At 53.2% G+C, this 22,797-nt stretch overlaps 1 protein-coding gene across 1 annotated transcript in view; it reads left to right on the top strand.

Annotated features, from left to right (window-relative positions):
* SLC13A5 (solute carrier family 13 member 5) overlaps positions 1 to 20,326 on the top strand; it is a 26,352-nt gene extending 6,026 nt beyond the window's left edge. The window contains exons 2-12 of the mRNA XM_082861357.1: positions 162 to 290; positions 571 to 707; positions 3,067 to 3,254; positions 4,226 to 4,391; positions 5,883 to 6,005; positions 9,269 to 9,484; positions 10,321 to 10,421; positions 11,483 to 11,601; positions 13,527 to 13,688; positions 16,774 to 16,911; positions 18,071 to 20,326. Of these exons, the coding sequence (XP_082717483.1) occupies positions 162 to 290; positions 571 to 707; positions 3,067 to 3,254; positions 4,226 to 4,391; positions 5,883 to 6,005; positions 9,269 to 9,484; positions 10,321 to 10,421; positions 11,483 to 11,601; positions 13,527 to 13,688; positions 16,774 to 16,911; positions 18,071 to 18,196 (1,605 nt within the window). The 3' untranslated portion in view covers positions 18,197 to 20,326. The remainder of the gene's footprint in view (positions 1 to 161; positions 291 to 570; positions 708 to 3,066; positions 3,255 to 4,225; positions 4,392 to 5,882; positions 6,006 to 9,268; positions 9,485 to 10,320; positions 10,422 to 11,482; positions 11,602 to 13,526; positions 13,689 to 16,773; positions 16,912 to 18,070) is intronic.
* The last annotated feature ends 2,471 nt before the right edge of the window (positions 20,327 to 22,797 follow it).

A 22,797-nucleotide genomic window follows, 5' to 3' on the forward strand; every position in this document is an offset into this window, starting at 1 on the left:
ACTGTCCTGAACCTGGAAGGCTGTGCTGACGGGGGCAGGGAAGCAGCGGTCCCCACTGACATGCCACCCTGTTTTGACAGTCCATGCCCTGCTGTCCCGAGCATTCTGGGGTGGGGAGCAGGGTGGCAGCAGCTCGCCAGGCCTCAGTGCCGTCTCTTCAGTTTGTCAGGTGTGCCTATGTCATCATCCTCATGGCGATTTACTGGTGCACAGAAGTCATCCCTCTGGCTGTCACTGCCCTCATGCCTGCCTTGTTTTTCCCGCTCTTCAAAATTCTGGACTCCAAACAGGTGAGCAGCCCCAGCGCATCCGGGCGGCTTCCTGCTTCTCTCCCAGTGGCTCCTTCTCCGAGCCCTTCTCTGAGCTGCCTAGGACCCGGGGGACCAGATAATACCCTGTTTGTGGGCTCTCTCTGGCATAGAGACATACCCTTGACCCTCCATCCCCATTCCAAGCTGCCCTGAAGTCAGCATGCTCTGCTCACCTATCTCTGGGGACTTGGGTGACCCTGAGCCCAGGTAGTGTGTGGCCAGGGGGCAGGCCTGATGGGGCCTCCATGCCGTCCTGCAGGTGTGCGTCCAGTACATGAAGGACACCAACATGCTGTTCCTGGGTGGCCTCATCGTGGCTGTGGCCGTGGAGCACTGGAACCTGCATAAGAGGATCGCCCTGCGCACGCTCCTCTGGGTGGGGGCCAAGCCTGCCCAGTAATTACGCCTTCTCTCTCTTACCGCAGGGCTCTGCAGTAGGCCCCAGGGCCAGGGAGGGGCATGTGGCACAGGCCAGATCCCCCACAGGCACGGACTGGCCATGGCCTTACCTGGGCTTTGCAGCCAGCAGACCCCTGGGTGGGTGGAGGCTGGATCAAGCCATGCCTGATACCCCTAGGGGCTTTGTGGGGAAAGCGGGAAAGAGATGGCTCAACTATGCAGCTCAGGGGGGAGCAGAAAGGTCATCCCTCCAAGGCTGGCACATCTACTCCCTCTGCAAAGCTGCTGCTTACCCCACCCTTCCCCCATTACTCAGTCGTCTCACCCCTCTCCAGGATCTCCCCTGACAGTCACAAGCCATTCCGACCAAGCCATGGAGTTGATACAGCAGAATCACATGGGTGTACCGAGCGCCCACAGGGCCCCGGGCATGATACCGGGGGCTTATTTACCACCTCATCTGACTCTCACCGCACCTCTGAGGGTTGGGGATTATTCCCATCACCCGCGTTCTGTTCTGAGGCAGAGAGGGGTTAAATGGTTTGCTGACGTCACATGGGGATTAGACCGGGCCTGTCTGATGGGGCCTTGCCCCCTCTAATTGGGAACTCAGCATGCACCTTTTTTTGAGGCAACGTGCTCCCTAAATGATGGCGTGACCCAGCTCAGCCCTGGGAAGGCAGGTTGGTAGCTCACAGTAAATCCCTCCTGCTGCGTCCTCATGTCAAGGGCCATGCTGGGCTCTGAGCACACAGAGGCCCCTCCTGCTGCGTCCTCACGTCAAGGGCCATGCTGGGCTCTGAGCACACAGGCCCCGGCCCGCCCGCCCGAGCACCCCTGGCGCCTCAGCAGCCTTGAGCGAGGGCTTTGTGACTCTCCGACCTGTCACCCGAGCCCCTCCAGTGACTGGTTTACAGTGTCAAATCAGAAGCCATTGCATTTTCTAGAAATGTGAGGCCTCAGAGTTCCTGTTTTCAGGATCCTCTGAGTGGTTGGCTTTTCTCCGTCAGCGGGGGTGGGGCTCATTCTGGAGTGTGCTGGAGCGCCTTTGCTCCCAAACCCACACGCTTCTCTGCTCCTTCCTGTCACCTGGCTCCTCCTCCGAGCCTGGCTTCCAGCTGTCCAGGGCACTGCCTGTGCTGGGGGCGACCTGTATGTTGAGGCTCCCTTGATGCCTCGGAGCATCATGTTGAAGCCTCATTCATGTGAACTCTGACCCTCATCCTAGCCTGGATCCCAGCCTTTGTACTTATGGGTCCATGAGGTCTACCTGCATGGATACCAGCTAAAGCCCAGTGCAGTGCAGCCCCGAGACCCTTCTTCAGGCAAACAAATTAGTGGCCCTGGGGAGGAGCCTGACTGCAGAGGGGCATGGAGACCAAGAGGTTGAGTTCCATTTAGCCAACCACCCCTCCCAAGCTCCTCTGCTCCTGGCCTTGTGCCAGGTGTGTGGGACCCATGGAGAGGAATCAGACCTTCCCTGCTCATGTGCTAAGGAGAGAGCAGACACGGAAACAGTTTCAAATCCAGCCAGCGAGAAGTGTCCTAGAGAAGACTGAGGAGGGTGTGGTCAGCCCTACCTGGTGCGCACTGGGAAGGAGGTGACAGAGAAGGGATGCTGCCTGAAGGCTTTGAGAGACCGTGAGGAGTTTTCTAGGCAGATGACACAGGTGGCACAGAGGTGGAAGGTGGGGTGTTACACGGAAAGGGAACGTTTTCTGAATACTGTTTGGGGATCTGGTCCACTGCAGAGCGGAGGGTGGCAAAGAGTGTGAATGGAGGGAGGTGGGGCAGGGGATCAGCCGTGAAGGAGGTCCCACTTCCCAAGGCCCTCCCTGGCTCATCCTACCCTTGAAGGCTGACTCCACGCAGCCCTTCTGAACTCGTGAGGGGAGAGGTGGGGTCAAGGTGGGTGGGAATCTTCTAGATAGAAGTGGGAAGTTTGGTCTGCCTGCACACAGGGCTGCTCAGCGCACCCCTACGTCATACTAGGGCCGACTCTCCACACTGGGTCCACACAGACTGGATGCTGGTGCTTCCCTGGCTAGATGGTGAGCGCCTTAGGACCACGACTAGGCTTAGGCTGCCTGGTGACCCGGTAGCCAGCAGAGTAGATGTCAGTAATGTTTGTGGGAGAGAGGGGCAGAGGGAGGAAGGGAAGGGAGGGAGGGAGGGAGGGAGGCAGGCACTAAAACTGCAATCCCCTCCTGGATAGCCAACCTTGAACTGGCCTCAGCACCTTGGCCCTGACCCCTGGCTTCCCTGCAGGGGCCGCCTCGCCCCCCGCTGCTCCCTAGGGGCTGTGAGAGGTGGGGGCGGGGATTCTCCGGCTTTCCTCCCTGCCCCTCCTCTGCAGGCTGATGCTGGGCTTCATGGGCGTCACGGCCTTTCTCTCCATGTGGATCAGCAACACGGCCACCACGGCCATGATGGTGCCCCTTGTGGAGGCCGTGCTGCGGCAGATGGAGGCCATGAGCGCAGCCACCGAGGCCAGCCTCGGGGCTCTGCAGCTGGCAGACAAGGGCAAGGCCGGCGAGCTGCCAGGTGAGGCCCTGGCCAGGGCAGCCTTCCCCTCTGTTGCCAACAGCTTTAGCCACTCCCTGCTTCCTGGAGCCCTCCTTTTAGCAGGCACGTAGAGAAATACTTAGAAGACACTGTTTTCCTAAGTTTTAGGAATGTGATTAGTGCATAAAAGTTAGATCCTTGAGTAGAGCTTATAGCAAGTTCCTGCCCTCCGTTCCCGCCATCACTGAAATGAATATGTGTTGATTTGATCATTCATTTGGGTATCTTTTGAGCACCTACTGGATGCCCCTCAACCCCTTCTACCCCTACTCATCCTCAGGGCGGCCTCCTCTGAACAGGCCAAATCCCTCCACACTCTGTTCCCGCAGGTACTGGGGTTGGTCGTCCCACCTTTGCTTCCCCGCTAGGCACCGAGCTCAGGAGAGTCAGAGAGTGCCTGTGTTTTTCTCTGTCTTGTTCGCTACCCCATCCCCAGGGCCCGGCGTGGGGCCACTCAGGGCCTGTGCTGACAGCCTGATTGCCGGACCCTGGGCCAGGTCCTGGGGCTGCAGAGATGAAGCAGACACACTCCTATCGTGCAGCCCGGTGGGACGGAGTCAAGAGGCCCCTTGGAGAGTTCGTCTGACTTGGGGGAGGCCAAGGGTTGCCATTAGCCAGACACTGAGGGAGCGCAGAGAAGGGAGAGGCCTTGCTAGGAGGAGAGGACATCTGGGATGGATTTGGGCCCCTCCCTCCAGATGAAGGGAGCAGCTAGAGCAAGGAGGCAGGAAAGGAAGGAGTGTGTCTGACGTCGCTGACTGGGCTCGCCGAGGGACGTAGCTGGGGGCCACGTGGGGCCGGATAAGAGCACTGGGCTGGAGGCGGGGGACAGAACCTGGGCGGGGAGCTGGCAGACCTGGCACGCCTGGGTCCTCAGGTCAGCGGCAGGGTCAGGAGCTGAGGCTGGGCAGGTGGTCCCCAGTGTGCCCACGGCAGTGTGCCCACCACAGGGAGCCAAGAGAATTTTGAAGGTCCCTCCATGAGGCAGCGGGAGGTCGACAGGAAGAACATATGCAAGGCCATGACCCTGTGCGTGTGCTACGCAGCCAGCATCGGAGGCACTGCCACCCTGACCGGCACGGGACCCAACGTGGTGCTCCTGGGACAGATGCAAGAGTGAGTCGCTGGCCATGCCTTTTGGGGACAATAGTCGGGGGAGGATGGGGCTGGAGGGGCCCACCCACCTCTCCCTCCTCTTCAGCTGGGCTCTGGAGCCTGGATGGGGGTGGGGGCCGCCTGGCAGGGGTGAGAGGGTGGGCCGCCATCAGCCTCTGTGGCCCAACCTCCCTGCACATGCTCAGGACCCCACAGCACAGGAGCTGATGTCCACAGACCGGGTTGCTTTCTGCTCAGGACAAGTCCTGCCTTTCTTTCCTGGGCTCAGGATTCTCGCTCAGACAGGGAATGTGGACTGAACGTGGAGCTAGTCATGGGAATTGACAGTGTAATTCGAGAAGCGGGGTCCTTGGTTAAAACTTGTAGAAAATAGATGCCCCTGAAGATGCTCCCCTCAAAGCTGGCTCACGACCTCGGTTGTTAATGGCGATGGTCCTATGACACCTGGAAAGGTTAGAGGTTAGGTCACCTGGTGCCTCACCGGCTCTTTCACTATGGCCCCTCTAATTGCCCTTGAGAGGGACGTGTGCTCCTGTGAGGCTCCAGGTGGACCATGGGGTCGTTTAGAACTTTCCAGCCTTGGCCACAAAGGGACCCAGGCTTTGAGGACCCAGTTCTGTTCTTGGTCTTGTGCCGGGTGGGGCTTGGGTCACAGAAGTGAGAGGAACCTGGGCTCTGCCCATGGGATACTCGTGGGCAGCTGAGGGTAGCAGACACCCAGAGAGTTCTGGCGGGTTGTGTTAACGAAAATAAGTACAAATTGCAGTGGGCGCAGAGGGAAGGAACAGAAGTACGACGGTGCCCGTCCTGTGCAGACAAACACCCTGGACAGGGGTCGGGAGGGCAGCTGGGAGGTGGGAAGGGCGGGCCTGCAGACACTCGAGATCCAACAAGCAGACTGTTTTGCTCCTGCGAGTGTTTTCTGTAATGACAGCCTTATGGTTTCCCCTGAAGTTCCTATGGGCTGAATGGGAAAAGCTCTGTGGCTAGTTTGACACCCTTGGGCTAAAGGGAGCAGTGCCTGGGGTTGGGGGCGGAAGTGACCCTCCTCCAGCCCCCAGGAAACATCTTCTGGTCCCACCCTGGGAAGCTTTTGAGATTTGATTTCCTAAGGGGGGGCCTTCCCTTGCAGAAGCCCACGGGGTGAGGTTCTGAGGCATCTGTGGACCCCCTGAAGCTGTTGGCCAAAATCTGTGTGTACAAAGGGGTATTTTTCTGGACTGAAGGGCCATGCCTTTCGTGAGCTTCTCAGCGGGGTGTGGACCTCCAGGAGGGGCAGTTGGTCGCTCCTCAGGCTTGCCTTGTGCGTGGCTGTGTTCTGGGGCCCTTGCTTGACTGGGGTAATGCTGAGGGACAGTGTGGGTGGCTGGACTTCAGGAGGAGGGGGCCCCACTCCAGACCCCCTCTCGGGGCCCGGCAGCTGCTCAGCCTCCGCCCGCTCTCCGCAGCTCAGTGTCTGGTAGAGATGTGGACCAGCATTTTCCCCTTCAGATTGTTTCCTGACAGCAAAGACGTGGTGAACTTCGCCTCTTGGTTTGGATTTGCCTTCCCTAATATGCTGATCATGCTGCTGCTCTCCTGGCTGTGGCTCCGGTGTATTTATATGAGATTCAAGTAAGTTTGAGATGCTTACGGCACAGAGGATCTAACCGTGCCTCGGCTCAGCAGGGGAGTCTAGAGAGTCCCTCCTGTCTGGCCCTGAGCATTTCTGCAGCCCCATCTCCGGCTAGTTTGCCCTCCAGTTCGCGCTACCCCTGCTGCTCACCGTGCCTTTGCACATGCTGTTCCCTCTTCCTGGAATGCCACTCCCTGCCTTCCTACCTTCCAACCTCCTCAGTCCTCAAGGCCAGTTCAAATGCTCCTTCCTCAGCGACACCCTTCCCAACTCCCCCTACCCCCATTCTGATTCTGACGGATTGCCTGCTCGCTGTTCCGGACTTCCCTGGGCACACCACGCCTTGCCCCTTGGCACCTGTAGTCATGCTCCAGTGCCAGCCCTCCCCTGACCTGAGCTCCTCTGTGGCCTGCGGTAAGTCCTCTCTGACCCCTACACCCGGCCGGGCTCCCAGCCCAGGGAGAAAGAGTAGGTGTATCGTTGTCAAAGCAATTAACAAGAAACTTTGTTCTTGGTGCCGGTCAACACTGCTGGACAGACTTCCACTTGGCTGCCAGTGTCTGTCAGGCCAGGTCACAGCAGACCTCCTGATAACATCCACGTCAGTCCAAACCCAGATTTACTGAATGCTTACAATGTTCCCAGCAGCGCACAGCTTCTGCAAAGTTTACCTTCCAGTTCCCAGCACACAGTTGACCAAGAGTCAACCTTGACAGCAGCCAGACTTTGGACAGAAACCATGATGTGTGGCTGACAAATACCTCAAAATGTTGTTGTCATTTTTAAATGCACAAACTTCTCTATGGCGTGAAGGTGACCCTCTCACACTGGAGTATAAAGTTCCTAGCTGTGAGCCATGTGCTCTGTGCCTTAACTCACATGGCGCTTGAGCCCAGCAAAAAAACAGAGGCCTATGCGGCCCAGAGATCTCAGAGCTGACAGGTAAAAGCGCCCACGAAGACCTGTGCGTTAATGGGAAAAGGGGCACTCTGGTTAAGCTTTCTCCTGAAGGAGGAACTGTTTTCAAGACTGCCGTTCAAAAAATCTCTGTCCATAATCAAAGCAGCCATAATGACGACATAACGGTAGCTGTAGGCATTCGTCGCACACCCCACCCTGCCCGGTGTCCGGGCCCCCGTGTGAAAGGGAAGCTGCTCCTACGGGTGCTTGGCTGCACAGTAGGAGTCCCTCATCTGGTTGGTCGTGGAGAGCAATGTCAGGGTCATTCCCTCCAGCCTAATTCTGAAAAACTCTATCTTCCTGAGTCTATGGGCAGCTTCCTAGGCCACATCCAGCCAAGGGAGCCACAGACCCTCCCAAGAGCACCCAGGACTCTTGGGATATTCCTGCTGGCTTACACCCAACTTTCCTCACCAGGCTAAGCCCTGAGTTAGGCATGACGGTTCTCCTGGACCCTGCCACGGGGCTCGGGGTCCCTTTGCCTCTCCTGCAGCGCACTGACCCAGTTCGTCATGCACCCACCCAGCTCCCGGGGCCCCCACAGGAAAGCTGGATCCATCTGCCTGCATCCCGTGCCAGCCCAGCGGTCACCAGACGGATAAACCCAAAGATGAATGTGAAACCACTTAGTGTGGGAGGGACCTGAAGGCCCGGGGGCACCACTGCAGGGGGCCGGCACTGGACAACTGCATATATGATGCAGCCCCCGGAGTCTGCAGCCAGTGTGGTGTCGGGATGTGTCTCCAGCATCAGACAGGGGCTGGGTGGCTACCAAAGTCACCCCTTATCCTGGAAGCCTGAAGCCTCTGGTCCAGTCCCCGAGTCTCGAGAACGACAGGTGGCAGCAGATCGGTAGTGGGTGGAACACAGACGCTCTCAGGCCAAGGGGGCGAGGACAAGGAGGCCAGCTCCCACGCCAGCAGAGCCATCCCCATGCTGGATGATCTGGAGGTATCCCTGGCGGGTGACCCTGAGGACAAACGTCCTTGCCCCTTGTCCAGAACGGAGATCTTGGCCGGCGGTGCAGACCTGAGTCCCCATCACTGCCACTTCCTTTCCTAACCCCCGAGCACCACGGGAAGCTGTGTCCCAACCTCCTTGAGTCCCTGCTCTAGGCCGTGCCCCATGCCCTGCATGGCCTTCACCCTCTCAAGGGTGGTTCCCGTCCAGCCCTGGCTTCAGCATTCGGCACCTCAGCATGTATTCCATTAACCCCTGTGCTCCTGGGAAGTCTGTTTTAGGGTCCCAGGAAGGACTCCCACAAGGGAAGCCTCTCTAGGGATAATCCTCTTGGCCTTGCCCCCCACCTTCAGGCTGACGGGGGCTGGAACGTGTGATTGGAATCCTCAGCGGATCCCTCGGGGTTGGCATCCTGTGTGCCAGTGGCCCCAGTCAGCCCCTCCCCAAGGCTAGGTACCCTCTATAACTCCTCCGAGATCCCTCCTCCTTCCTGCCCCTTCCTGCCAACACTCCCCAGGGAAGTCCTGCAGGGTGCCCTGGGCAGGCATGTTGGCCAATGGGCACTGGTTCCTAGGGAGCCCATCCAAGAGCAGGACCTGGCTGGCTTCCCTCCTGCCTTAGCCACAGCTACTACGAGCCCCAGAGTCTTCTGGGTCCTTAATCCTACAGGTCAGCTCCTTGCAATGCAAGTACCCACCCTGTTCCTGCCTGACCCAGTCTGCTGGGACCTGTCCTTTTCCTTGTGTCCTCTTGAGCCACCTGCTGATGGGGACTGGCATCCTGGCACCATCGAAGGCAGCTCCAGGCCGCAGTGGGAGGAGGAAGACGGAGCACGTGAAGGAGCCTCGGCCCCACCTTGTGCCGGTTCCAGATTTCTCACGGCCACCCCCAGATGTCGGCAGCCACCGGTCTCTAGGCGACTGGCACCTGCCGGGACCCCCTTGCCAGCAGTGGCCTCGGCTCTGCTTCCTTCTGCTTCCGATGCTCCTGTCCATCCCCTGTTCCCTGTTTTGCTCAGCCTCCCACCCTCCTGACCATCCTCTCTTCCTACCGCCACTGTCCCTGACACCCCACCTGTGCCATCTCAGGCTTCTTCTGGGGGCACCCTGGGGGCATATGCTGGGCCCATAAAACAGAGACTTTGCCCCACTATGTCCTGTGAGGTAGGGTAGGCAGATGACAGAATTGGGGAGTGGGAAGGGACTTGCTCAAGGGCCCCCGGGTGACAGGCAGCCCTGTGTGGCTTTCTATCATGTTCTGCTGCCCAGTGTTCACGCTTCCATTCAACCAGCCCTGAGTCAACCAACGCGCCCCGCCATCCTCTTGTCTTTGCATTCTCTAGTATTAAAGAGTCCTGGGGCTGCGGGCTGGAGAAGAAGAGTGAGGAGAAGGCTGCCCACGAGGTGCTGTGGGCGGAGTACAGGAAGCTGGGGCCCCTCTCCTTCGCTGAGGTCAACGTCCTTCTCTGCTTCTTCCTGCTGGTCGGCCTGTGGTTCTCCCGGGACCCCGGCTTCATGCCCGGCTGGCTGTCAATCACCTGGGTGGAGGGCAAGACAAAGTAAGTGGCTCCTCCCACAGCGCGCCCACATGGCTCTCCTCCTTTTCTGCTGTCCAGTTCTGGAGCACTCTGTTGGTTTCTGGACTCATTTTTGTCTCACCAGTCTTCCTGACAAGCTCACAGATGTGTTCTTGTGGCCCCTCTTGCCCCAACAGGCTGGCAGGGTAGCCAGGCTGTTATAGAGAGAGGTCGGTTGGGCTGGGACTGGGGCTCTCAGCGCTCTGGTTTCCAAGTCTCTGTTCTGCCATCTTTCCTTTCTCATCTTTCTTCAGGTCCGGGCGAGTCCCTCTGAAGACACACATCCTGGGGTCCAGAAGCTTCTTTAGACAGAGACTTGGCAAAGGGGGGATATGAAGTTTCTCTCCTGGCTGTTATGTGGTCAGAATAGAAGAAAGGTTGAGAAACATGCGTATCCTAGAAAGGGCAGGAGATGTGGACAGGGAGATTGCTGCCTGTTGCTGCTCACTCCATTTTGAAGGTCTGCTTGGGGTAGCCCCAAAGTCCTTGTGGCCACCCTGGTGAACCCAGAATCCCAGAGAATCTGGCTGGGAAGAGCTCATGAAGTTCACCTATGGAGCAACACAGACAGAGAGGGAAGTGAGCCGCTCAGAGCCACTTGAAGTTGGTGGCAGAGCTAGGCCAAGAACGCCGGAGTCTCGGTGTCCAGCCAGGATTCAGTCTACCTCACCCCTCCTGATCTTGGCCTTTGGGGTTCCAGTTTTCTTACTCAGATGAGCCTGTTTCCTCACGTGGGAGCATTCAGACACAGAGCAGGCTTGCTGCATGACTGTCGTGTAGCCAAGATGGGCTAATCCCGTGTGCTCCTCCCTGCCCAGGTATGCCTCCGATGCCACAGTGGCCATCTTTGTGGCCATCTTGCTATTCATTGTGCCTTCGCAGAAGCCCAAGTTCAACTTCTGCAGCCAGACTGAGGAAGGTAAGGCTCCTGTCCTGGCCTCCCATTCATCAGGGTTGGGGCCCCGGCAGCTAAGGATCTCCATGGTGTTCCCTGGGCCTGGGAGGGAGAACATCTCACCCTGCTGAAAAGGACTGTGGCTAGATTACAAAGTCTGGGCACAGCGTATTTTCCAAGGCTTCTCTGCATATTGTTTAGTGCAAAATCTCCTCTTTTGCTTTTTAAACATTTGAAATCGTATTTATTTTACAACAGGAACAGAAAGAGATTTCACATTTCCCATAATGCCATCAGTATTTTGGGGGTTTCTCTCTCCCTCCCAGTCTTTGTTAATATGCATATATATTATATGGCTATAATCAAAACACACATAATTTCAATCCTGTTTCTTTACTGGTTTTTGTTTTCATGTTTTTGCTCGTGGTTATGCTAGAAACATTTCCTGCTATTGCCACAGTCTTCCAATTCATTTTCTCTAATACCGGCATTATATTGTATCGGGGGCTGTAACCATTCCCCTGTCATGGAGCATTCTGGCTGTTTTGAATTCTTCATTATTATAAATAAATGTTTTCGTGAATATAGCTTTTTCTTTGAGGGTGTTTCTTCTTTAGGATAAATTTCTTGCAGTGATTGCAGCTGGGGTAAAAGAGTATATATGTCTTCAAGACTTTTAAAATGTATTGGTAAATTGCTTTTCAAAAAGACTGCACCAATTTATAACACTAACAGGAGTGTGTAACAGCTTTACCATACCATGTCTTTACCAGCAGTGGGTGTTGTAGTGATTACCGTAAATTTTAGCTAATTTACAGATATGAGATGGCACTCATTGTCCTCGCAGGCTTTTATTCCCCTGCATTAGATCTGTTTTATCTCTTTTGCTTGCTAATGCTGCTCTGGGCTATGTATGGGTTTTTGTTTTGTTTTTTTCCCTGGCCACGCTACGTGGCTTGTGGGATCTTAGGTCTCCAACCAGGGACTGAACCTGGACCCTCAGCAGTGAAAGCACGGAGTCCTAACCACTGGACTGCCAGGGAATTCCCAATGTATGTGTGTGTGTTTTTATCATCTCTTCTCAGAAATGAAAACACCATTTTATCCACCTCCGCTGCTGAATTGGAAGGTGGCCCAGGAGAAAGTACCCTGGGGCATCGTGCTGCTCCTGGGGGGTGGCTTTGCTCTGGCTAAAGGATGCGAGGTAACTTCTCCACTGTGGGCTGCCTAGGGCCCTTTCCTTCACCAAGAGGGCAGCTGAGAACTGCTGCACCCCTCCTTCTCAGCACCCCAGGCCTGTGCCTGTGTGCTTCTGTGTCTGTCTTCTCCATGTAACTGTTCATTTCTTGAAGACAGGGCCTCTGCCTTGTCATCTAGGTACCCTGCAGCATGAATAGTGCCTGGAATAGAGAAAGTACTCTCTGAGTGATTTTCAGAAATGAGTGAATGAGTGACCCTGGTTAGCCAAAAGGGATGGGGGATGCTGGGAGGTCTCCTGTGGGGTTTGGTAATAACAATCTCTGCTTTGATTTATTCTAGGCAGATCTTTCTTTCAAGTCTTTGTGAATATTTTCACCATTACCTTTGGTTCCTCTTCCTGCTGAACTTTGTTCATATGGTTGCCATTAAAATTTTTTTTCTCTAGCTAGGTATGTAGTGACATAGGAGGAGAGGAAGAGCTTTTGGGGGAAAACACCCAAAAATGCAACTTTCTTACCTCCCCCCTTCCCTGATAGGGAAGAAATGAGCCAGAGGGAGGGATGCTTGGTGCTGCTCTCCTCTGTCCAACCGTTCATCCATCTATCCAGGAATAGAGCGTAATACACAGACTTGGTCTATCTTACTATTGCTGTTTCCTCAGCATCTAGGACAGAGCCTGGCACATAGTGGGTACACAACTATTATTTGGATGAACAGATCCATCCATTTAGTCACCTCTCCATCCATCTCTCATTCACTCATTCATTCATCATCAAACCTTCCTATCATGTCTGTGTTAGGTCAGGCACAGGAATTACAGAGGAGATTGATATATGGTCCCTGTTCTTGAGGATTTCACAGCCTAGAGAGGGGGGCATGTTTGGAAGAGCATTTCAGAAAGAAGTGACACATGAGTAAAGAAATCAGCGTGTTGTATCCAGCTGAGGAACAGCAGACGATAAGGCTGGTGAGGCTCACAGAAGCCACTTCACTGAGGGTCAAGACAGGGAGTGTGGACCTTATTCTGAAGGTGGTGGGTAGCTACTAAAGGGTTGAGGCCAGAGAGTAACTTGGTCAGATCTGCACTTGGGAAAAATCTCCTGGATGTCTGAAGTGGGGGCCTAGGCCGGACAGGGGTTGGGGAAGACCCAGTAGATGCTCCATAGCCTTCACCTAACACAGGCTCAGAACACTGGACTCCATGGACCACTGTCTCCTCCTTGAAACTCCTTCCTCCTTTGGTCCCCAAGACATCATTTTCTCTTGTCTACTTCTAACTCTGACCATTCCTGCCCTGCCTCCTTGGTTGACTTTTCCTCTGTTCTCCCTTAAATATGAGTGTTCCTGAAGGTTCTGTCCTTGGCTGCTTCTTTGTTCACGTTCCATTCTCGCCCTGGACAATCCATTCTTAGCCTAAAGCCCCAAATCTAAATTCCCAATTTCTGGCTCAAATCACTCTCTTGAGCTTTAAGAACTGTGGGAGACAGAGAGGAGATGATGGACATGAGATGTTTTGGGTGACATGGTGACTGGGCATAAGAAATAAGGGGGACAGAGACCCCAGGATGACCCCCTAGCCTTCTAGGTTGGACACTAGGTGAGTCTAGTCACTGGGCTGGGGAGCCCAGGGGGAGCAGAAGATGAATTCAGGTTGGGGCATGTTGGGTCTGACACACTCATGGGATATCTGGGTGGAAGTCCAGACAGCAGACCAGCTGGGCTGGAAACGAGGATTTAGGAGACAGCAGAGTGAGGATGGAGATTGAAATTGTGGGTATGAATTAGATCACCTATGGTAATGTATGCAGAGAGAGAGAATCAGAAGTGAACGTGGGCTGAGCTCTTTGGAGACAGATGAAAGTCCCTCCAGGCTCCGGAGGAACCGTGAGCCACGAGCCCTGTGGTGACTGCCCTCCCTGTATTTCCCAGGCCTCGGGGCTGTCAGAATGGATGGGGAAGCAGATGGAGCCCTTGCATGCTGTGTCCCCAGCAGCCATCACCTTGATCTTGTCCACACTCATTGCTGTGCTCACAGAATGCACAAGCAACGTGGCTACCACCACCCTGTTCCTGCCCATCTTTGCCTCCATGGTAAGTAGCCCTGCTGGGGGTGATGACCCTTAGTCGTCATTTCATAGGAAGCTGACCATATCCTGGGTCCCTAGAGAGGCAGTGACATCAGGGGCCCAAGCCTGGCCAGGTTCTGGAGACCTGGGTCCTGAGCCCTGCTCCAACACAGACTTGTGTGCCCTTGATGGCCCTGGGCCTGCGCTCAATGCTTTGCTGGTTCTTCTTTGTATCCTCCACGCTGACCAAAAGTGCTAAGCAACAACCAGGTGCCCTAAATTTATTTATAAATGTAATAGATTATTTCTCAAGCTGGGGAGACAGGGCTTACACCAAGGATGCCATGGGGGAATGATAGAGGGTCTCTCAGAATATAGCACAGGAGAGCAGAAGGCCTGCAGGACAGGGGGACACCATTGGCTGGAACCCACCAGGAAGAATCTTGGGGGAAATGGAGCCTGGGAATGGTGGGAGGGGAGAGGACGTTCTGGGAAGATGGAGCAGCCCACATAAAGGAAATGAAGTGCATGACTGAAAACTCCCAGAAGCCTTGCTTGGCAAGCTCAGGGACTGGGGATCGGTGGGCACTGAGCCCAGAGAGGCTGCGGGTGGTGGTGGACGGGGATGCTGAGTGCCAGGCTAAAGAGCTGTGTTCCGTGGGCAAGCATGTTTTGAATTGGGACTAAGAAGAAAGCAGAGCTTACAGGAAGCTCGACTGTGACCTTCTCTTGCATTTCCTTTTGTCACTCATCACTTGGCAGTACCAACCTCAAGGTGGTACAGAAAAAGCCCTAGGTTCGGAGTCAGAAGACCTGAGTTCAAGTTGTGGGATCCTCAAACCCGTCACTCGAGTTCTTTCTCCTACTCTTGTGCTGAGGGTCAAGTAGGATGAGGCCTATGAAAACCCGCTGTAGATGTAAAACGAGCTGGGGAGAGGCTGGGGCTGTCATTCTGGAGTTGGGAGGACAGACTTACAAAGGCCTCAACACAGGATTTTGAAGTTGGTAAATTGTCATTCAGTTGCCAGGGTGTTCACGTGTAGAAAAAGCAAACCCAAGTGATTTTCTCCTTTTATTCCAAGAGAAGATGGAAGTATTAGAAAGAGCAAGGCGGCCCATCTCCCCCTCCCCTAAGCAGGCTGCCCAGGGCGAAAAGATGCCGAGGAACGTCTTCTGATGCTGGTCATGCCATAGTGAGGACTCCTTCCCCTAGTAGAGGCCTGGCTTTGTCACCTCCAGACACTAGTCAAATGGGGGTCTTCACCTGAGAGGGTGGCCAGGCCCTTCGAAAACAAGCTTTTCTAGAATCCAAAGTCCTGACTTAGATTCCACACAGACCTCACACTCCTGCCTCAGCACCCACCTGCAGGCAAAGGGAAGGTGGTGACCCCCCAGCTGGGTCACAGAGGCACATGGGGTGCATACCCCATGGGGAAACCAGGAAGCAGACTGGTTCCTCTCAGTTACTCCTAGGAGTGTAACTGGCGCAGCCTTTTCAGAGACCTGTTTACCCATGGGAACCATAACCTGAAACCTGCTCATACCCTTTGACTCTGGGAATTTTTAATTTTTTTTTCAATAAAATAAATATTTATTTTTTCCTATGGTTTAGAATATATCAATACAGTGATACCTGTATATATGTTATAATAAAACCCCCTATATTAAAAGTATATGCTAAAATACTTTCCTGATAGTGGTGAAAATAAAGAAAATTGGAGGCCACTGGTAAAAAAAATATTATGTACATATTTATATTTTGTGCATAGAAAGGTTTAAGATATAAGGTTTGTGAAAATAAAATGACAAGGATTTAAAAAAACCCTACTGCTAAGAGATTATACCGGACTCTGAGAATTTTATGTCCAGGAATCTGTCTTAGGAAAATCATCAGAGATGCCTACAAGCTTAAATTATAAAGATGCACACCAAAGAATTATTTGTTATAAAAATACTTCCATAATAGCAGAGATTGGTGAAATAAGTTATCATATATTCATACAATGTAATACTATCAAGCCATTTAAAAAAAAATCACAGTCCTGAAGGGTATTTCATAAAATGGGAACACATAATTTTTCAAAGCTGAGAATGTGATACATACACACAGCCAGAAAACGTCTAATAATACTGAAGAGTATACAGACCCTTACAGACAACTCCTGTCTAATAATACCAAAGAGTATACAGACCCTTACGCTCTAGCTTCCTCCCTAGAGACAGCTCCTGTTATTAATTTCTTAGGTATCTTTCTGGACGTATTACACATACAGACACACACACACATTCTCCTTTTAAACAAATGGCATTATTCCATGGTCCTGTTCTGCACCTTATTAAATCTAATCATATATCTTGGCGATCCTTCCATTGTTAGCACATAAGACCTACTCAATTCTTCTTTTCAGCTGCAAACTATTCCATTGTTTGTATATATGTATTTTATTTGACTGTCCTGCTATTGATGGCCGTCGAGTCTGTTTCCTGTGTGTTTTGCTGTTACAATATTGCACTGAACATCTCCGCATATGTGTCTGCTCTCATGTGCAAGTAGATCTGCATGATAGATTATTAATTTTGATATTGACAGACATTACAAATTATTATATCATTCATTCATTCAACAAATATTTATGAGCATCTGTCTACTCTGTGCTAGATGTGGCTGAATTTTAAGCTTTGAACAGATGGATACCAAATTTCATACACAAAATGATCCCAAATGTGTACAAAAACACATCCATCCAGAGGCACACACACAGGTGAGAGATGTGGTCCCTGCCCTCTAGGCTCTCTCTGTGTCAGGACAGACAGACATGTGCACACATGGGCTGCAGCAGTGCCCAGCATGGTCTCTGGCACATAGTAGGTGCCCAAGAAGTATATGCTGAGTGAATTGAGGGGGTTCAGAAAGGCTTTCCGGTAAGTTTAGCCTTCAGGGTCCAGCAGAGTTATCATCCAGCTGTGGCAAAGGGTAGAGGAGCCAGCAGGACAAAGGCACAGAGGTGGGAATGTACACAGTACATCAGGGAAAAGCTTTTTAGAGTGATGGTCCCCAGGAGCTTTTGTTTTCTGCATCTGTGACGTTGTAGTGCTGTGTTTTTCCCCAGTCACGTTCCATTGGCCTCAACCCGCTGTACATCATGATCCCCTGTACCCTGACTTCATCCTTTGCCTTCATGTTGCCCGTGGCCACCCCACCTAATGCCATCGTGTTTTCCTATGGACACCTCAAGGTTTCCGACATGGTAACGCAGCCGCTTTTATTCACTCCTATCAGTTATGATGCTTGTGTCATGAGGGATGCCCCATTTATTAATGACTTGTGGTGTCAAACAGTTTGGGACCAAATGTCCAGACCTAACTCATTATTTGAATTTATATGCAGCTTTTTTCTTCTTTTTTGACATGATCTCTTATTTCATAGACTGTTCTGTCTCCCAAAGCTGAGAGGTGGGTTACAGAATCTCCCACCTGGAAGTGCCCGAGCAGCCACCAGGGGAGCCTTCACTGAGCACTTGCAAGGGGTGAGGGTGGGAGTCCCACATGGACAAGATGGACTTCACAATCTAGTAAGAACCCGTGAGGACAGTCAGGAGGGGCAAGGCTGAGATGAGGGGAAATGTTAATGGCAGCCAGAGAGATCGACAGAGGTGTCTACAGACATGGAAGCAGGCAGGGGGAGAGACACCACTGCCTGGGAGCAGATGCTGCCTTGGAAACAAACGCTGCCAAGGGAGGAACTCTTCAGCTCTGCTTTGGCTTTATCCCAGCCTCCGGTGGGAGGAGGGCAGCTCTGCAGCTCCGGAGTGGGGAGAGGCAAGTGGGCAAGCAGGGGAGGCCAGGAAGGCGTTAGCTAACTCAGAGCCTCCGCTGGGTATCTTTGGGACTCCATGGAGCATTCTCACACAGAGGGTGGGTCCCAGAAACCAGGAATTGCAAACTCAATTCCAATCCCCAGTGAAAACTCTGCCACAGGGTTTGAAAGCAATGGTTAGTGAGCACCCGAAGAACGCAGAGCATGCCCTAGAAAGGCCAGCACGTGCCCGTGGGACAGTGAAGGCGCTGGGGTGAGCGCTGGACCTGCAGTCAGACCCGGGCCCCTCCAGTCACTCCCTCGCCTCCCTGAGGCCCAGGTTTCCAAACGTCCCAATGGGCCTGAAGAGCCCACCTGTCCTGCCTGTTTCCCAGGCTGCTTTAGCAGTGGTGCTTCTTACTGGACACCAAGTTGCTCTGCCTGGGGGGTGGGGTGAGCACAGGGCCTGGCCCGGGGACGGGAGGCCCAGCAAACAGTCTGTCTGTCCTTTGTTCCCTTCTCCCAGAGTGCTGGTTCCCAAGGCCCATTCACCTTTGTTCTGACAGCTTGGCAGACCCCAGGGTGCTGACTCTGACCCTGTTTTTTTCCAGATGAAAACAGGACTAATAATGAACGTCATTGGAATCACCTGTGTATTTTTGGCCGTCAACACCTGGGGACGGGTCATATTTGACTTGGACAGTTTCCCTGACTGGGCTAATGTGACAGCACATTGAGACTTAGAAAGAGCCGCAAGACCACGCCCAAGGCCCCTGCCTTCCTGAGGACACCCGAACCTTCCAGTACAACTCATAGCAGAGCTTTGGGGTTCATGCCCCAAGGTGACCCCATGATGCCCACAGCCCACAGAGACCCAGCCAACGGGCCACCTCTTCCTCTAAGCCTGGGGTCTCAGCTGGGGATGGGTGTCTGGAGGGCAGGCTCGGAAGTGAAGGGAGCCTCCCATAAGGCTGCTGGCGTCCATCTTTCCTGGGGGCCTGCCATCATCTCTGGGACAGGCAGGGTCCGACCCCCACTAAGCCTCGAGCTGGCCCCATGGCTGGGCTCTGGTGTTCTCTCGTCATCCAAATGGCAACCAGATCCCAGCTCTGGAGGTGAGAAAACAACCTTCCAGAGCCTGTGTCTCTCCCAGCTTACCTCGGGCTGCCTCAGATCCCTCCTGTCACTCGGAAGGGACAACCCAGCCTGGGGACAAAATGTCTGGTCCTGGGAAGCTTTCCACTGCTGGAGCGAGTGGGAATCAGAGCCTCCTGGGACCACCAGGAGTATGGTGCCACCCCCAAAGGATGAGGAATTTGAGTCGATAACTTCCGGACGACACCACCTGCAGCACCCCACTGACAGTTCACTGCTCCATTTGAACTGACAGTTTGGACCCCCTTCCCAGCTCTGTGGGGCACCTCCTTCAGCTCCTAGGCCCCTCTAATGTCTGGCCGACATTTGCTGGAATCCGCCCCTTTTGTCCCAGGCAGGTCAGTTTGGCTCTTCCGGGAGATGCTTTTCCTGCCCCACGACAGCTGGGATCACACTCCAAGTATGGGCAGTGATGGCCTCCTTTGGGGCCACAGGCGGAGGTCTAGGTCCTCCCTCACCTGCAGACCCAGAGGGAATACCTGTTAACCGCCAAAAGCAGGGTTCCTTTAGGGTTTGTCTGTCATGCCAGAGTTTGGGCACCTCTGGGGAAAGCCTCCCTCTGCTGACGTCTTGGCAGTCTAGCCTGCTGCTGACAGAGCATCGTTGAGAACAAGCAGTGCCCAGCAGTCCCTGAGCAGACAGCCCCTGCCCATGAGCGAATCTCCCTGAAGCTGCTAGACAGACTCCAGAGTGGTCTGGGAACCCTCAGAACAACCTGTGAGAGACACATGAGAGAATCCTATCCTCCTACCACCAACCCAATTTCCCTTCCTTCTTGTGCTGCTCCATTGATGGTATTTTTCAGAGCAGGAGAAAGTATGGGAACCCAAGGAACCCCCATGCCCCACCCGAGGACCAAGCATACGCCACCTGGTTCCTGGGTGGGACGATGTCTGAGCGCCCAGTCTGTCTCCCACGGAAGGTGCACGGCGCTGTCTCTGGCTTTCTGCTGTGTGTAGGGTGGGGGTGGGCAGGCAGGTGGATGAATGAACACTTACTGCCCACCTCCAGTGTGCCAGGCCTCCCTGGCCCTGGTGCATCAGACAGTTATCTCATTCAGTCTTTGCAGCAGCCTGTGAGATAGGCAGGCATTATTAACCTCCTCTGTCTTTCATTAATACTGGGGCTCAGCGAGGCCAGGCCATGTCCAAAGTCACACATCAAGTTCGTGGTGGCTAAGGTTCCAATATGGATCTTCTGCTGCCATGTCCACTGCTGCTTCCTCTAGCCATTAAGGGCCTTGGCCTTACAGGGACGGTAGGGAAAGGTGGGTGGCCAAGAGCACATCTACCCCAAGGCCCTGCCTGCTCAGGGATCATTCACAAGAGCCCTTTCTGCTGCCTCCTCTGCGATGGGCTTAGGTCAGTCCTGGAACAGACAGGGCTGGTCTTTGCCCAGAGAAATAAAGCCTTTGGTTGGAGAGAGCAGTATGGAAATGGCTACCTGCTCCCCTGCCAAGATAAAACCGACCCACCCCTCTATCACTACTCCCTACACGGCCGCTGTTGATGTGTCTGCCCCACCAGTGAGGGCTCCCAAGGACTTGCACTCCCTGCTGGGTCCAGTGCTAGCCCTATGGCTAATCCACAGCACACCACCACAAGTGTCATTGGTAAATAAATGATTGATCAGTGTTGTCAATCAGATGTATGCCTGGTGGTAGTGAGCAAGGTCAGTGAAGGTCATCCAACGTGGGCAATGAAGGATGAGTAGGACTGGCCAGGCTGATGGGGGAGGATGTGGTGGGGTGGGTGGAAGGGTGGGGGGATTCCATCTGGTTGAGGAATGACAAGAAAGCTGGGCGGGGGTTCAGGAGAACAGATCCCAAGGTTGAGGAGGCTGACCAAAGGCTGTTTCTAAACAGCGTCTTTTGAAGTTGGCTGGAGCTGCACTAACATTTATGGCCAGTGCAGATCAGGATTGCTTTCGGCTGCAAGTAGGAGAAAACCTAGCTAACAGCGGCTTAAATCATAAGAGCATTTAATATCTACTTAACAAGAAGTCTGGAGGTAGACGGTTGCTGGCACTGGTCCAGCAGCTATCTCGGGCCACCAAAGACTTGGGATTGATCACCCACTTTGCTATCTTAAGGGTGCTATGCCTTTGCTGTCATGCTTGACCCTCATTATACACATCTGCATTGAAGGCAGGAAGGAAGGTGTGCGAGATGGGGGCATGATGGCGCCTGCTGCATCTTTCCCTTTCATTAGAAAAGCAAAAGCTCTCTCAGAAGGCCCTACAATCTTCCCTTTATGTCTTGTTGGCCAGAACTAGATCATATGCCCACCCTTAGGCCAATCACTGACAAAGGGGAATTGGAATACCATGAGACCAATTAGGACTCATTTCTTGGGCTTGGGAAATTGGCCTGTTTCCTGAAATCAAGAGGTTTTCACCTACTACAAAATATGGCTTCCGGCAGGGGAAGAAAAGGGGGAGCGGCTGGGTAGGTGATGAACCAGGGTCTGCTATTATGACCCTTTCAGAGGGCTGCCCTCACTCCAGGCTACTTGAGTGGCTCCCTTTCCATGGAATTCAGTAGAAACACATTCCTAGGTAGGAAGAGAGTATGTGTTTGGTCAAGGGCTTCACCTCTGCCTCCACTTCCAGGAGAACCACTGGATTGGGAGGCTAGAGTCTGAGTCATGGACCAAGCTCAGTCCTGACGTTGGATACTGAACAAGTCAGTACACTCTCTGGGCCTCAGTTTCCATTAGGAAGGGGCCGGACTAGAGCATCTGTAAGGGCCTTTCCCCAGAGTCATGAACACCCTTACCCCACTGACCCTTCATCTGCTTGGGCGAGATGCAGCCCCTGCCACATCCCCATGATGTCTTGGTTTAAAGTCTATTACATGGCCCACTCCCTGCTCCCATCTGGGTCTTAGCCATTTGCTGAAAGCCCTCTGAGACCTTTTCCCCACTGATATTTTTGCCTCTTATATTTTGTAAAGAGGTTCTACCCAAGACCCTTGATTTCCTTCTTCTTTGCATACATCAAACATTTGGGCCCAAGGTTAGCTGAACACATAATCCTGACCAGGATTGCTCTCTGAACTGTTTTGCCAGGGACTTATGACTCCACAAGGATCCCATGCATTCCAGGGTTCCTTATCCTTTGATCTGGAATTGGGATCCTTCCCTGTCCCTCTGAGCTGAGGACTTCCTTAGGGAAAGATCTGGACTGCCTCCTCTGGCAAAGCCAGTGAGCAGGGCATCTCCCTGGGACAGGAGAAGTCTTCCTTCCTCCCCACCATCCCTTACACACAAGAATAATGGATAATGAAACTTTTGCTCTGGACTTCAAGCAGGGAGTCAGCTCACTAGCACAGAGTCCAATTCTCAAAATGAATACGGACATTCCCTGGTAGGACCCTTGATGGCATGTTCTTGTTTGTGGAAATAAAGACCAAATGCTGGACTGTCTGGTTAAAAATTACACCTGGAAGTCCTATTCTTAGCTCAGAACTCCTTTTTCTGGGGTACTCTCTCCCCTGGTCCCACATCCTCTTAAAAGCCTTGTCTTCCAACCCACCAAAGCAGCTTCTTTTCACATTAAAAAAAATTCCATCATGATAAATCTTCCACATCATGGGATGGCTTTTGACATTCTCCGACAGAAAGCTTATCATTTCCTGCCCAAATCCTTGTGCTCCGATAGATATTCAGTTTACTTCCTGTGGTGTCCTGAGCCAGGATTCAGGTTCTCACTTCCCTGCCCCAGAAACGCCTTCCAGGCGCTTCCCCTGATATGCTCGTGCAAATGCCCACTTCTACTCTGAGACATAGGCCTACCCCACTGCTGGCAGTGTTAGAGTAGCATTTATGTCCCTGCTTCCAGCTATCAAGGGTAGAGAAATATGACAATTCAACCTCAGAACACCCTGTTATCCAATCAAGAAATTTTAATTAGTTTTTATATCTAAAAAGTTACCATGAACACAGTGAAAAAATTCCAACAGTACAAAAAAGTACTGAGACATGTCCCTCCACTTTAGACCTTGAGGCCTCCAGGCCCTTCCAGAAAGGCAACCATTGCCCAACATTTTCTTACATGTCCTTCCAGACATGTTACATATACAGTCAGCCCGCAGGGGTTGGCTCCAGGATCCCTGAGGGTACCAAAATCTGCAGATGCGCAAGTCCCTTGTATAAAATGGCCTAGTACAGTTGGCACCCCCGTA

This window comes from Leucopleurus acutus (genome assembly GCF_964270905.1).
Source record: "Leucopleurus acutus genome assembly, chromosome: 19".
NCBI lineage: Eukaryota > Metazoa > Chordata > Mammalia > Artiodactyla > Delphinidae > Leucopleurus > Leucopleurus acutus.